Source organism: Callorhinus ursinus, unplaced genomic scaffold (assembly GCF_003265705.2).
Source record: "Callorhinus ursinus isolate GAN/ISIS: 27379988/994484 unplaced genomic scaffold, GSC_fseal_2.0 scaffold72, whole genome shotgun sequence".
NCBI lineage: Eukaryota > Metazoa > Chordata > Mammalia > Carnivora > Otariidae > Callorhinus > Callorhinus ursinus.
The window spans coordinates 2,386,893-2,402,328 of record NW_027397134.1 but is presented as its reverse complement, the minus strand read 5'-3'; the positions used below and the strand labels follow the sequence as shown (position 1 = coordinate 2,402,328).

Sequence of the window (15,436 nt, the reverse complement as noted above, 5' to 3'; positions counted from 1 at the left end):
CCAGGGTCTCCCCAGGCCTGCTTGTCCTGCCTGTCACTAGCCCCTTTGCCCATTGCTCCGTCCTTCTGCAAGTGGAGACTGAACTGTGACAGGGCGCTCCGAGGCCGTGCAGGAGCGAGCTCTGGAGGGGGTACCCATCTCCCCTGGCCTGATGGGGCTGCCTTGTTCTGCCTCGGAGAGCCCACCTTTCTCTTTCTGTTGGCAGCGTGGACACATTTTGGGGAACGGCATTTTTTTGTTTTTTTTTAAATAACTACCCCATCCTCCCATCCCCTCAATCAACATTTTAATGTTTTATTGGTTTTTTAAAGAGATTTTATTAATTTATTTGAAAGAGAGAGACAGAGAGAGAGAGCATGAGCTGGGGGGAGGAGCAGTGGCAGAGGGAGCAGCAGGCCTCCCGCTGAGCAGGGAGCCTGAAGCGGGGCTCGATCCCAGGACCCTGGGACCGTGACGTGAGCCGGAGGCAGACGCCCAACGACTGAGGCCCCCGCCCCCCAGGCGCCCCGTTTTATTGATTTTTCAGTAGGAAGGCAGGGGGGGTTCCAGTGTAGCCTTAGAAGGAAGACCAGGGACACGTGAATGGGAGGGACATTTCTGACTCCCTGAGGGTCACTGTGCAAGTCTTCACAGATCAACAGTGTTGTTTACACATAAACATGTTCCTAGGGAGCACGTATTGAGCACCTACTGGGTGCCTGGTGGCTCCTTCCTGCTTTGTGTGAACTCAGACAAGTGACATCACCTCTCTGAGCCCTCGGTTCAAGGGTCAGCAAACTGTCACTGTAAAGGGCCTGATAGTAAATATTTTAGGTTTGTGGCTTATACAGTCTCTGTCACAACTACTCAACTCTGCCATTGTAGTATAAAACAGCCATCGACTAAATGTAAATATACAGGTGTGACTATGTACCAATAAAACTTTATTGACAAAAACAGATGCTGGGTCGGATTTGACCTATGGGCTATAGGTTGCTGACCCTGGCAGGTCCTTCACCAGTGAAAGGGGGCTGAGTGAATAGAAGCTGCCCTCCGGGATTACGGTAAGAAATTGGCTTAAAAGAATGAATGCGTGACAGGTATTAACTCTATAATTATTGTCTGTTATTGTTAATATTATCATATTGATTCTCCTGGCAGCTCTGCCCAGTAGGTGTATGGTCTCATTTCGCACATGGGGAACCTCAGATGCAGAGAGATAAGGAAGTTTCTCTCAACCCTTCTGCTCACTGTTGGATAACCCGGGACGCGTCTTTTTGTGCCTTGGTTTCCCCGCCTATATCCTCAGCGAGGATCTGTTGATGGAAATGCACAGGGCCCGGTGTTCACATCTGTTGTGTGGAGGGGAGGTGGAGGCATAGAGAGGCGGGGTCCCTTGCAAGGGCCATCGGCTGACACATGGCAAGCCTGAGCTGGGTTTCTTGGGGACCCGGGTTATAGGCGTCTGACTCAGAAGCTGCTGGGGAGGAATGGCCCGCCCAGTGAGATCAGAGCTCTCTCAGAGTACCATTCTCTTGGGGGTGGGGTCATATCCCCCCACTTGTTTAGAGTTGTGGAACACAAAGGACCTTGTCCCCAGTGGAATGTGTTTCTGAGTCAGGTGTACCATGCCAAGGCTGGAATGGATGAGGTGCAAGCTTCTTATTCATGTTGACAGATTCCCGATGCCCCTCCCTTGCTCAGCAGTCTTCCTTGGCTCCCTTCTGCTCTCAGGAACAAAGCCAAACACTTCCCGGGGCCTCCAGGGGCCTCCGTGACTGACTTCATTTCAACTTTGCAGCCTCCTTTACCTCCCTCTCCCCCAGGCCCCAAATCAGGGCCCCTGGGCCGGCCCCTAGTTCTTCCCAGTCACAGTAGAGGCTTGGAGCTCACCTCTTGCTTCTTTTGCTGCAAAGCTTTATATTCATCCTTGAGCACCCTGCCCCCCCCGCCCCCGTAGGTCCTCTCCTCTGTAGATTCTTCCCCGGATCCCCACCTGTCCCCTGGGTCTGCGACACAGGGCAACCTTGTGCTGTGGCAGTGACTGCACTCTGTTTTACACTTAAGTGTTTACTGAATATCTCTCTGCCAGGCTGAGAACTCGGGGGCGGGGGCGGGGGGCTGCAGGCAGGCTCGGAGCTCTGTGTTGCGATCCCCTCTCTGAGTCCCGCGCCCAGCATACAGCTGGGAGCACCTGTTCGGTTGGGATGCTTTGGCTCATCGCCCTGCTGTTATTGCTGTCTTAAGGGCCCCTTCTTTTTTTTTTTTTTTTTTTTTTTAAGAGAGGGAAAGAAAGGGAAAGAGAGAGTAGGGGTGGGAGAAGGAGAAAGAATCTTAAGCAGGCTTCAGGCCCATTGCAGAGCTGGATGTGGGGCTCGATCTCACCACCCTGAGATCATGGCCTGCGCTGAAGTCGAGTCGGCTGCTTAACCTACTGAGCCACCCAGGTGCCCCTCGAGGACCCCTTCTTACAGCCTGGCCCCAGGAAGGCTCAGGTTTGGAGAAGTGATTGTGGGAACAGGATATGGAGGGGCACCTGGGTACCAGGTCCCTGGGTACTAGCCCATTGCCCCTCTCTGCCAGGCAGGAATGACCGAAGACATTTTTCAGGTGAGGAAATGGAGGCTCAGGGGGGCTTCAGAGTAGCTGAAGCAGGGTCCCGCAGCCTGGTGGTGACAGGGTTGGGATTTGACCCCAAGAGTCTAGCTGCAAAGCACACGACTATCCCACGATGGGCCCCCATGCAGAGCCCTTCCTTGGGGACGCAGAAACGCTATGGGAACTTGTCTGGGTGAACAGGCTACCTGCAGTCCCACTGAGCCCGTGTAGGAAGGTCACAAAGCCCCCGCAGACCCTCCGGGGGGGGGGGAGGGGAGCAGGACACATGTCCCCAAGAACCCACACCCAAAGCATCAGCACTTTGAAAACTTACTTTGTAAAATTCTGGGTTGTTGCCAAATCGGGTCTTTTCCTTCAGTGGGCTGAAAGCAACGAGGTTCTACTTCAACAGAAACATGTGTCTGTCTGTCCGTCTGTCTTATTTTATAAAATAATTGTTGAACGGCTGACCGCCCCCAGGCAGCATGCCGGGAGCTCAGTGAGGTGTCTGCCTTGGTGCTAGGTTGCCCCCAGGATAGAGGTGAGGATGCTGGGGCTCAGAGAGGGGCAGTGTGCTGTCCAGGGCCACCCAGCACCAGGTCCAATGCCATGGGGGCACGAATTGTGAGCGAATAGGCGAGAAAACAGGGATGGGGGCATGGGCTAGAATGGAGACAGGGGTGGAGAGGATCTCAGGTGTAATAATCCTGCTAACAATGCTGAATAGTAGCTACTGTTTGTTGGCCCATCTTTGGTGCCTGGCAGGGGGCTGAGTGCTCTGCTCTCAGTACCGCTGGGTCCTTCCCGGGGTTCCGGAACAACGATGCCGCCCTCATCCCCATTTGGACTCCCAGGGCAGGTGCCTTGCTGCACCACTGTGGGCCCCCACCCCCACCCCCGACCTGTCACATCTCGGCAGCCCACAAGCCAGGAGTGGCCCGGGGGGTGCACGGGGCTGCATCTGTCACAGGTCACTGGCCGTGTGGCCTGAGGCGCCAGGGTAAGGAGCCCAATCAGAGGCTCAGGGCCTGGTGAGGGGCCGGCGATGTACGTCCTGTGGGCTCGGGCCCTCCTCTGCCACCCCGGCTCCTCCTTCAGGGCCCCGGGAAGGTCCCCGGCATCCAGCCCCGCCCCCATCCCCAGCGCTCTGGCCGCCCGGTCCCCACGATGCCCTCGCTGCTTCGCCTCAGTGGAGCCCTGAGCCAGTTCTCAATCTAAATGACAGCTGCCTTCAGCCGAGTCGACTCCAATTAATTTCCGAAGGCTTCCAGGGCCCTGGCTGAGGCTCGCACCAGACTCGGCTGCGCTCGAGGCCCCTTCCTTCACCCTCGTGGGGCCGGGGAGGGCGGGGCCGCAGGAGGTCCCTCCTGATCATTGGTGGGGGCCCTTTCTGCCTCCCAGGAGCTTTGGATTGCCCCCATCAGGTGGGGCTGATGGGGAGACAGGCAGCGTCCATGGAGAGAGAGCGCTGAATGGGGGTGCCTCAGATTTTGTCCTTGGCTTCTCTGTCACCCCAGGGTCATTCTCATCCCATCTGTGAGCAGCAGGGCTATCAGGGCCCTTCCCCAAAAAGTGAGTGTTGATTTCAGGGGAAGACAGGAAAGTGTGGGGGCGGGGAGAGAGAACAGAGAGATTGAGAAAGAACTGGGGGGCGGGGAGCGTTGCGAGAGAGCGAAAACGGGGCTGGGGGAGAGGGAGCCACCACCACTTTGGCTGGGACATTTTACTTTTTCATGTGACTTTGATGAACCCACACACCTTGGCGTCAGGCAGACCTGGGAGTGAACCCAGCTCCTCCACTGGTTAGCCACATGGATATGGGTCAGTGACATCTCCTCTCTGAGGAGTTCCCAGTCCCTCCCCCGCCCCCCCCCCCCCCCCCCCCCCCCCCCCCCCGCCGTGAAATGGGCTGGAGTGTCGGACCCTCTCTCCCCAGGTGTTGGGGTCATCTGGTGAGACAGGCCGAGGCCCGGCCCGTAGGGAGCCCGAGATCAGGGCTCACTCTTACCACCCCTGGAGCTGACAGGAGTAGGAATGGGGTCACCTTTCCTTTTTCCTTTCCTCATTTGTCACCATGTGATACCCCTGCTAGAAGTTGTCCCCCAGGGAGGGCAGAGAAAGGGTGGGGATGCGGGAGGAGGGCTGGGCTGAGGAGGGGCTGGTCCCTTGACCTCAGTGAAATGCCTGGATGGAGTATCACTCAGGCTGCCAGCCACCAGCCCTCTGTCCCTGATCCCTGGGGTTGTGCTCCTGGGGCTTACTTAGGCTTAATGCTCCTTGCTTGCCATAGGCTTCTGCCCCAGCTTCCTGCCTACATCGAATGTAAAATCTGATTTCCCCAAAGGAATGAAGAGAGTCAGGGAGGTTGTCTGTCTACCCACCACCATTCATTTCAGAGAGGACCAAAGAGGCCCAGAGAGGGGGAGGGACTTGCCCAAGGTCACACAGCAAGCAGGTGAAGAGCTGGGATGAGAATATGAATCATTCTTTCAAATATTTAACAAATCCTGGGGCGCCTGGCTGGCTCAGTCGGTGGACCATGTGACTCTTGATCTCAGGGTTGTAAGTTTGAGCTCCACGTTGGGTTTAGAGATGACTTAAAAATACAATCTTTAAACAAAATAAGTAAAATATTTAACAAATCCTTTTTAGCTGCCTACTGTGTGCCAGGGACCAGAGAGACAGCTGGGATCCTCATGGGTGTATCTACCCTCAGGGTCCCCAGGCCAGGCTCCTCTGAGGGGGGTTGGTCACAGGAGGGATGGTTAGCCCCTCTACAGATGGGGGAACAGGCAAGTTGAGCTTGCCCAAGGTCATGGAGCTGGTGAGATTTATACCGGCCGCGGTGGGATTTGCATACAGGCTTCTGAGCACACAGAGCTGGGGCTCCCCCAAAGCTGCCGAGCATGGGGGAGGAGTGGAGTGGGGGTTTGAGTGTGCTGTTTTCCTGCTTCGTTGGTGGCTCTGCAGACCCCCTGTGTGCAGCCCACCACCTGGCTTAGGTTTGCCGTTCGCACCCTGAGCCCAAGGTAGGCGAGTCCCCTGGACCCTGTGTACCTCCCTGGAGGAGGGGACATGGCCAGGGACCCAATATGGACAGGCAGCCGAGGAGGGGTTCTGCTTTGAGGATGTGGGGTCCTGCAGAAGGGTTCCAGTTGGGTGGTAGGCATCAGTTCCACTGGGGTTGGGTCCCCCACATCCCCAGTGGTGGGTTCTTGGAGATGGGCCTTCGTGCTGCCTTAAAAATCCTTGTGACTTTGCTTACCGCTGGGCAAGGCTCTCTTCTCCTGTGACTTTTGTCTGCTGTGACAGCTGGTGGCCATTGCGTGAGCACCTGCCGTGCGCCAGGCACCGTACAACCTGGTGTAACTTGGCAAGGTCCTGGGTGCTATCCTTGTCCCATTTCACGGGGAAGGAAGTTGAGGATCAGAGAGGGACAGTGATTTGCCCAAGGTCAACCCACTGGGGGAGCGCCAGGGACTGAGATGCAGACTGGTCGTCTGACTCCAAAGCCCCCCCCCCCCCCAAGGTTTTTTTCTTTTTTGGCATTTTTTTGGGGGGGGCCCGAAATCAGGGCCCCCCCCCCAACCCCCCGCAGCGGCTCGGAGGTAACTGGTGCTTCATTGCCCTTATGCTGGCTGGGGGCAGGGATGTCATCTGTGAGCAGGGAGAGGGGTTACCCACCTCAGAGTAGGGGTGTCGGGGAAACTTTGCCATAAGGCTGACAGCCAGGTAGATGGTGGGAGTCAGCAGGGGTGAGGAGGGGAGGGTGTTCTAGGCAGAAGACGAGGCAGGAGCAGGGGTGTGGAGGCGGGAAGGATCAAGGCTTTATGGAGAGACTGTATAGTTGGCTCACGGAGAGGTGAGGCTGGGGCCCACGAGAAGAGCAGGGTCTGGATTATGCGAAGCTGGGAACTTGACCTTGGGAGCACTGGGGAGCCATGGAAGGTTGAAGCAGCAGAGGGGGCTGCTCATGCTTTAGGAAAGTCACCTGACTCACAGGGGGAAATGGCCTTGGGGGCCAGCGTGGAATCAGAAAGGAGACAGTGGAGCCTGCCCCAGGGTGGAGACAGTGGGGCAGGAGAGAAGAGCGACGTTCAATGCCCAGAGCTAGCCTGGGTGCAACAGCCCAGCCTTTCTTGGAGATGGGGACCAGGAGCTAGGAGAGTCATGGATGTGTCTGCGGGCCTCCAGGCCTCCCGGGCGCTGATAGGACCTGGCCCAACTCCGAGGCTCCCAGGCCTGCTTCTGCTTCCAGGCTCAATGGCAGCTGTCAGACACCAGCGTCTCCCCCTGCCAGGTCCAAATAAAGGAAAAACCAAAATACATTTCCCTTTGTCAGAATCCAGAGAGGGTGAGTCGGGCGAGAGTCATTCGCTATTGTGTTCTGGGGCCCACACTGCTCCTTACATAAGCTTGGAGTTAAAAATACGCCCGGAATTCTAATTTGCCTGCTTTGCCTGGGATCGCACCCTGGTCCCCCTCCACCCCACCTTGGGGGGCAGGGGGTGGGGCAGGCCCCCATGGAGAGGAAGAGACTATCCTGTGGCCAGTGTCCTCTACTGGCATGTGGCAGTATTAGCTCTGACTGCCTCCAAGGCCCCGGGCTGTGGAAGCCCAGTGAGTGTAATAACCCTAAGAGCAGCTAACCTTTTTGGGGGGCGCATCATGTGCTAAAGTCTTTACCCATGTGTTACCTTGATTAATCCTCCCAGAAGCCTGTGAACTTGGTTCCCATTTTGCAGTCCAGATTAACACCTTGCCCAGGTCCCACCCTGCATGAGCAGCCAAGGAGCCTTTGATCTGGGCCCTAGTTGGAGGCCACCCTGACCCCCACAGCCCAGTCTCTCCGGCCTTCCCTATGGTGGGCGGTGGCGGGGGTGGGGTGGGAGGTGTGGACAGAGAAGTCCTCTTTCTGAAGGTTTAAGGACAGAGCCATGTGGTCTTGCCGGTCCCACCAAGCCCTGCCTTGGGGGGAGGGGGTGGCGACTGCCCCCATCAAGCTCATGACTCCTGACTCACCCAAATTGGAATGCAACCCTGGGGACACTGAGTACAGAGCAAGGTGGTGACAAGGTCTGTTTTGCTGACTTCAAGAAAGAAAGAACACTCGGCCCCCTCCGTGGGCGGCATCTCCAGAATTGAAACGAACCACAAGGTGTCCCCAGGTCAACAGACGCATGTCTGTCCCCTTCTCCCTTCACCCCGCTCGGTCGTGGTTGGCAAAAGGGTGGCTGGGCCCTCCCGGCCGGCCCCGCGGGTCCCCGCTCGCACCCGGCAGGCGGGTCAGCGAGCACGCGGGGCCGCACCCGGCGCCGTTGGGCGGGAGTCTGCTCTGGGCTGGGCAGCATGCTAAGCCTTTTACATGGATCATTTCATTTAATCCTCATCGCTGCCTCCATGACGGCCAGTCCTATTATTTTCCCCATTTTCTAGGGCCGAGGTTCTGGGAGCCGAAGTGATGTTCGCCAAAGCCCCGTGCTCTGCAAAGGGTAGGCGCTGTCATGGTTGAGCCCAGGAGGAGAAATGGCATCCCACTTGTTAGTCGTGCTTGGCACCGGCTCGAGGTCCTCTCCTTCCCTTCATGGCACCCACCGTCCCTGCTGGGGATCGATCCGATGAGGGTCTCAGGGTCACCGCGGGGAAAGCAGGAGGCAGCGGGCACCTCCATGCCGTGGTACCAAGTTGGTGGCAGAAATGACCGCGTGGCTCGCGTTCTGTGCTATGAAGGCAGGGGGTGCTGGGGAAGGGCCGGATAGATCAGCCAGGACTTGTCTGTGCACGTGAAGGATGGGGAGGAAGAGCCGGGCTTCTCCACTCCAGGTTCTGCCCTTGCACATGGGGACTGAGGCGGTCTGTTCTGGCCTGGAGGGGACTGTCCTTTAAAAACTGTCCCCACAGCCCTTCCTTGCTGGGCGGGCGTGACATCGGGTCCCGGGAACCGGAAGGCCCTCCCTCATCTGCTGTGCTATCTGCACAGGGTGAGGCCCATTTGGGGTGATAAGTTTTGAGTTGATGACACCCCTGCCTCGAGGACTGATCCCCCCACATGCACTGTGTCATCTCTTCTTTCTCTTGTGTGGCCCCCCCCAAGCTGCTCACATCCCCAAGTTGCAGATGGTATGGTATGGGGGGTTCGAGATCCGACCTCAGCCCAGTGCACGGGGAATCCCGGACTCAAAGGAGACGGCCGGTCCAAACTGCTGGCCTGGCCCTGGGTGACCCTTGGACAGTTCCCTGCCCCCCCCCAGGGCCTCAGTCTTCCCATCTGTCAAATAGGGATGAGGGTCACTCCACAGCCCACAGGCCCCAGCTGAGCGCCTCCTGTGTGGGGGGTGCTGTGGCACCACAGTCTGATGGGGGAGGCTGGTTGCTAACAAGTGGAAAATGTGGCAGTCTGCATCGGTGTCCGTGGGGCACTGAATAACTCCAGGGTCTCCCCCCAGTCCTGGGAGCTCGGCCAGGGGTGGTTTTATCTCTGGGTCCTGGAGTGGGGGGGCTGGCATGCCTGCCACTGCCGAGGAGCATGGACTGAGGGCTTCTCTCGAGCAGGGGCAGGCCCTGACTTGAGGCGGGCTTCTGTGGGACTGATTTACTCGTAGGCAGTCAGCAGTGGCGGTGTGTGTGTGTGTGTGTGTGTGTGTGTGTGTGTGTATGTGTATGTGGAAGCTGCGGTCCTAGGGCATGTTGGGTCCCCCCACCCCCGGCTGGAATGAATCTGGCGGGAGGATGAGTTTGGTCATGCTTGGGTTGTCAAGAACTGAAGAATAATATTCTCTCTTAAAAATACTCCCCGTGGATACCAGACTCTCTTGTTCGTCCCAGGCAGAGGCTGGGGAATCCTGCGCCCATGCTCTGTGATGTTGGGCAAGCCCCTCACCCTCTCTGAGCCCCAGGTGCCCCTTCTAAGGTAGGGAGAAGGGGCACCCAGCTGCTGGGCTTACGGGGGGACGGAATGAGGTAACACATGGACATGTTCAGCTGCGTACCTGGCACACCCTCATTAAATCCTCCCCAAGTAAGAAAAGCAGCTGTGTGTAGGGTTGGCACACGGCATGCTTCGGAGCCGTCTATAACTTGGGAATACAGCATCTTGAGGACATGTGGCCATTTGGGTCAGCGTGGAAACATCCCTTAGCCAACGCAGCTCCCAGAAGGGACCACAGGCCTCCTCCGTCTGCGCACAGAACTCGGGGAATGCCGACTTTCCTTCGCCTTCCTGGTGCTGAGGTCATAGAGCAAGGGAGCCAGCTGTCAGGAGCTTGGGCCTGGGTCTTGTCTGTCTTTAGCTGTGTAGACTTTGGCAAGGGACCTCGGTTTCCTATCTGTAAAATGGGCACAAGCATTTGCTGAGTCAGCTCCTTGAGATAATGGGTGTAAAGTGAAGTAAGGAACCCTTTTCAGAATTCTCTCTCTCTCTCTCTCTCTCTCTCTCTCTCTGTGGCAGATGCTCCCCTCCCCCGATCCAGATCTCACAATGCTTGGGACAGGATTCCTTCTGGGGGGATTAGGGAGTAGGGCATCCCTGGGAGCAAGGCGAGACTGGGCTCAAGAGCAGAGGTGTGGGGGCTAATCTGAGGCCCCTAGCTTCCTGGGGTACCTTCGCAGGTACCCCTGGGCTGAATTCTGAGGCCCTGAGTAGCGCCACCGCTGCTAACCAGCTTTGAAACCTGGAGCTCAGGACCTTAGCCTTCCCTTCTGTGAAATGGGAGCATAGACTCCAGTCTCATGGGCAGGAATGTGCCCACCTGGCCAGTCCCAAGGAGGGGATGAGGCTTGGGGACCTCTAGATGGCTGCAAGGACCCCTCACCTCCTGACTTCCCCAGAGACTATGCTAGCAGCCCTGTCGGGGGATTTCTCTGTCTGTCAGGCCATTACAAGCCCTGAGGGAGAGGACGTTCCCCCCACTTCAGCAATGAGGAACTAAGGCTCGGAGAGAGGGAGGGTGGCAGACCCCTTGCCACACAGTGGTGGGGCTGGGATTGGGATTCAAGCCCCATGGCATCTGTGACTCCAAATGACTACCATGATGCTCTCTCCTGGCTTCACCGTCAGCTCCCGGAGGAGGATGACGATGGCGTCTGCCTTATTTCTGGCTGGATCTGAAGGCTAAAGCCACGCCTGGCACATAGTAGGGACTCAGTAAGGGCTTATTAATTGGATGAATGAGGGAAGGAGCAAGGGAGACAATCTCCACCCCCTTACCCCGCCCCGGCCCCAGCTGCTCCCGGCATGCAGGTCCTAAGCTGGGGGTCTCTGGCGCTCCAGGGTGGGAGCCCAGTTAGTCATGGCCTGGCCCATCCTCTGGGAGGATTTTCTCTGCAGGCTGTGGCTCAGCTCCCAGGGGAGGCCTCCCCCCTAATCCCAGAGGGCGGGATGGGTGGGGTGGCTCCTGCCTGGCACAGGGCCCCGCTGAGGAGGGCGGGCCAGTCATGGAGTTCAGTATCTGGGTGTGCTCCGTCAGCCGGAGCTGGTCCTCCACCCCCAATTCCAGCTTTTCTCACTTCTTTGGAGTCAGAAATTTACCCATGTTCAAGCCCAATTCTGCCCCTTCCTGGCTGTGTGACCTTGGGCAGGTTGCCTCTCCTCTCTGAGTCAGGCTTCAGTCTCATCTCACTGAATGATGAGAATACTCATGGACATATAGTAGGTCTGAGAACAGAACCATTGGTCGCTTGGCAGCAGTGAACTAGCAGCCCCCCGAAATGACTATTCCATTTCTTCTCTGCCTCAGAACTCCCAGCTCTTCCTCTCTTTGAGTGTAATTCATACTAAGGTGTGAGTGGTTGTCAGACTTTCTTTCCCCGCAAGTCTGTCTAACTCAGGCATCACTATGATCTGTGGTGTTTCTGGGCCTGTGTGACTGTGTGAGAAGGAAATGGAAGTAATTTTCATTGAGGGTGTAGGGGAGGAATAGACTCCCTCACCCCCATCACTGTAAGGCCCTTCATAAAGCAGCTGGGGATGGGCAAAGGGCACTGGTCTGTTGGAGGGTCTGGACTCTTCATCATTACTGGTCTGAGCAGTGTGGTACTGTTTCAGGAAGTCCCCAGCACACAGTAGGCCTCTAGCAAATGTCCAGAGGATGACAAGAGAAAGGGCTGTGTTCTAGACCCAGACAATCCTCCCCTCTACCTTTAACTGCTTCTGGCGAACTCCTACATATGCCTCAAAGCCCAATTTAGATGCCCCTCCTCCAGGAAGCCTTCCCAACTTATTTCATGTCCAGTCAATCTTTTGGGAACTCTAGTCCATCAGAGATGGGCCAACCCTGCCCAATTCTCTCATTTCCTGAGTGGGGAGAACCTGACATCGAGTCCTACCCTTGGCTGAGGTCTCACAGCCACATCAGAGTAACAGCAGGGGCATTTGAACCAAACATCTCTAGATCTCCTCACACCGTCTTCAGCCATGAAAACAGGGAGTGGACGGTGCCTCTCTTCCCTTACCTCTCTCACTCCGCCCCCTTAGGGCCTCCCAAAGAGCTGAGCCTGCCACTAACATTTCTTCCTTTTTTTCTCCACAGCCCACGACCTCCCTGCAAATAAGGCCTCAGCAACCCAGCCGGGGAGCCACTTGCAGTGCCTGTCCGTCCACTGCACAGATGACGTGGGCGATGCCAAGGCCCGAGCCTCCGTGCCCACCTGGCGGTCCCTGCACTCCGACATTTCCAACAGATTCGGGACATTCGTGGCTGCCCTAACTTGAATTGACAAGAAATGCCCCTCCCACACCAGGCCCTTCTCTTCCCCCCACCCCTGCCCCGTGCTCCCCAATCCCCCCCCCCCCATTAATTTGAAAGGGCCACTATTGCTGAGTGGATGATTTTTTTTCTAGGTTGGTACCTGCTTAGTGGCATATGGACCGGAAAGGGTTAATTTAAAGGGGAAGAAAAAAAAACCTCAAAAAATTTTTTTAAAAAAGAAAACTCGTCTGCCACAGTATGTTACCAGTGTTAACCCTTCTGCAGTTAGCAAACTTTTGCTTCAGCCTTTTTCCTGCTAGAGAATTCCCGTTTTTCTGTAATCTTGGCATACGTTTTTTTAGATGACCTCTTTCCTTGTTTTGTTTTCATGCTGCTGTATGTCCGAGCATTGTTATTTTGTAATAAGACAAGAGTTACTTTCTTTTTTATTCTCTTTTATTCTCGTTCCTCTTCCCCCTCCCACCCCCAGCCTTTTTTTTTTTTTTTTCCTTTTTGCTTTGTTCACTGCTTATTAAAATGGAAATCCTGGAGAATAGTAGTTCTGGAATATTGCCGGGCAAAAGTCAAATTGTCATCACGATATTATATATTGACACCCAACTGTCATCAGTCAGGCAGGAGCCAAACAATTAATACCCCCCTTAGGTATTCCGCCTGGGATTTTGTTTTGTCTGTTTCCTAAGAAAATAGATATATATTTTCGTTCCTACAAACACACGCTCAGCCTTCAGCTCCATTCTGTCTTCTGCTGGAAGCTGTTCTCTCTGCAATGGAGGCGATGACGTGTCCAGCCTGCTCAGTGGGAAGGAGTCGGAATGTTCGACAGTGGTGTTTTCTCTCCTTTTCTGGGCCTCTGTGCAAATGCCCAGGCTCTGAATTTTCACGCTATGCTAAACAGCCCTGGTGTGCATGGGGGATGGTGCCCTTCCAGCTTGCAGAGTCTCTGGGGGCTCCTGGCTCCCACCCTGCTGCAGCCAGGCTGGCTGGGTCTTGGGTGCCCAAGTTGGGGGAGGATCCTGTTCTCAGCCCTTGACCTTTGCCCACAGCCGGTCCCAGCCAGGCCTTGCGGGAGGAAGGAGGTGGGACTGCGGGTATCTTCCCGACCACTCCCATTCTGTCCCCGCTGCACATCTATTTCTCCCCCTCCAACCTGGGCAATCCCCCATCCCTGGGAGGGACGAGGCTTTTGCCAAGCACTTTCCCAGGGGCTCAGGGAAGGAGCCCCCAGGCTCAGCCTGCCAAGCTCCCCTTCTCTGCACCTGGGTGTATTTCTTTGCAGGGGTTGGCAGGCTCTTGGGGGCTATGGGAAGGAAACAAGGAACATAATCAATGACTTTGATGCTTGGGCCTTTTTCTTTAACCCCAGAATACCCCCCCACACACCTTTTGATTTAATCTCACCCTCTTGCAAAACTAGAGCCATGTCTCATGCGCCTTACCAAGGAATAATCTCCTTGAGCAGAGATGGGGGGCAGCCAGGTGAACAGACAGCAGCGAGCAGGGCACCTGGAGCCCCGTCGAGGACCCAGAGTGGCAGGTGTCAGAGGCCCAGTGTTGGGGCGGGCACCTTTGGGTGCTGTGCATGCCTACAAAAGGCTCATATGACTTGGAGGGGGGTCGTGAGGGGCACACAGATTCCAGGATGGGTCAGACAAGAAGTGACTGATAGCCCTTCACCCAAATCAGTAACTCCCCCATTTTCCTTCTATTTTTTTGATAGAGCAAGTCTTACTAAATGCTGTTTTGAGCTTGGTGCCCCCTCCCCTCTGTCCCCAGGTACCCAGAGTTTCTAGACCTGGCTTTTGTTTTTTTTTGTTTTTTTTTTTAGCAAGTGACTTTGGGTTCACCATACAACACCCAACACCCACATTGTTTATTTCAAAGAACTTTTCAGCAAAAGGGGAAGAGTCCAGAAAAATCTCGCTCTTTCCCCTCCCTCTTCATTCCTGCAGGGGCCCTTTTGGCTCAGGTCCGCGTCTGGATGGTCCTTGCTGGGGACATCGGACCGGGGGCCTGGCCCCCAGGGGCCCGCAGAAGGCAGGCAGAAGAGCAGGTGGTGTGAACTGATCAGCAGTGGGAAGGTGTGAACTGACTCAGTCCCCGAGTTCTGCCACCAGAGGAAAGAGAAAGAGAATGTCCCTCCTGCCAGGGGCTGCAGGAGAAATCAGCCATAGTCTGAGCAAAACTCCATGCCCCCTCCGATTCTGCAATGTACAGCTGTTTGAGAGCTTTATCACTTTATTTTTTAAACAGGAATGATTTCTCCTTCATTGCTTAAGGCCGGGGAGCCAAGCGTCTTGACTTCCGTCTTTGACTTTCCCTGCGTTGAGTTCATTAGCACCTGGCCATCAGCTCGTGGCCCTAGCAACGTCGGAAACCCCTGAAGTTTTAAACTTTCTCGCTCCCCATGACCCCAGAATGGAACAGCTTTAAAAATAGCCTTAAGCAAAAGGATGTTATTTCATTAAATTTGGTTTAATGGAAAGAATAAAAGCAAATTAAAAACACACCCAACCCACGAGACTCCAAACACTGGTAATCGGTACTGCATAGCAAACTTTTTTTGGGAAAGAAAACGAAAACGTTATTGCACATGTAAAATATAAAATCTTAACTCTGCTGTGTGTTAGGCAATCCTGTAATCTTTTTTGACTCTTAAAAGAAATTCATTTCTGAAATGCTTGGTTGGAAGACTGTGACAATAGCTCATGAAATTGAGTGTTATTTTTTCTTTCTTTTTTAAAAAAATATGTAAAGTGCAGTCTTCTGTATTCATGCATATTGTATATACCTGTATATGTTTTCCTGAGCAGCTAAATAACAATAAATATGACGTTAATGGTGACTGTGGTACATTTGTGGGTGGGGCTTGCCTTTTTTTTTCCCCACCCCCTCTTTTCCCGTGGATCTGTTCGGAATCCCATGGGGGATGGGAGTGCAGGCCTGGACGCTGCAGTGCGCATGTGTGCGCGTGTGCCTGCCTGCTGCCATGCTGTTCTAAGTTGGGTCATCTCAGTTTCTCAACCTGGGCACTATTGACATTTGGGCTGGATAATTCGTTGTGGAGGGGTCTGTTCCCTGTCCTGTAGGATGTTGAGCAGCATCCCTGGCCTCTACCCACTAGATGCCAGGGGCACCTCTCCTTTCCCCCT

The 15,436-nt window shown here is 55.2% G+C and overlaps 1 protein-coding gene across 1 annotated transcript in view; it reads left to right on the top strand.

Annotated features, from left to right (window-relative positions):
• The window catches only part of MN1 (MN1 proto-oncogene, transcriptional regulator), a 47,157-nt gene extending 32,028 nt beyond the window's left edge, over nucleotides 1-15,129 (top strand). The window contains exon 2 of the mRNA XM_025858066.2: nucleotides 12,105-15,129. Within this exon, the coding sequence (XP_025713851.1) occupies nucleotides 12,105-12,286 (182 nt within the window). The 3' untranslated portion in view covers nucleotides 12,287-15,129. The remainder of the gene's footprint in view (nucleotides 1-12,104) is intronic.
• Nucleotides 15,130-15,436: the final 307 nt, after the last annotated feature.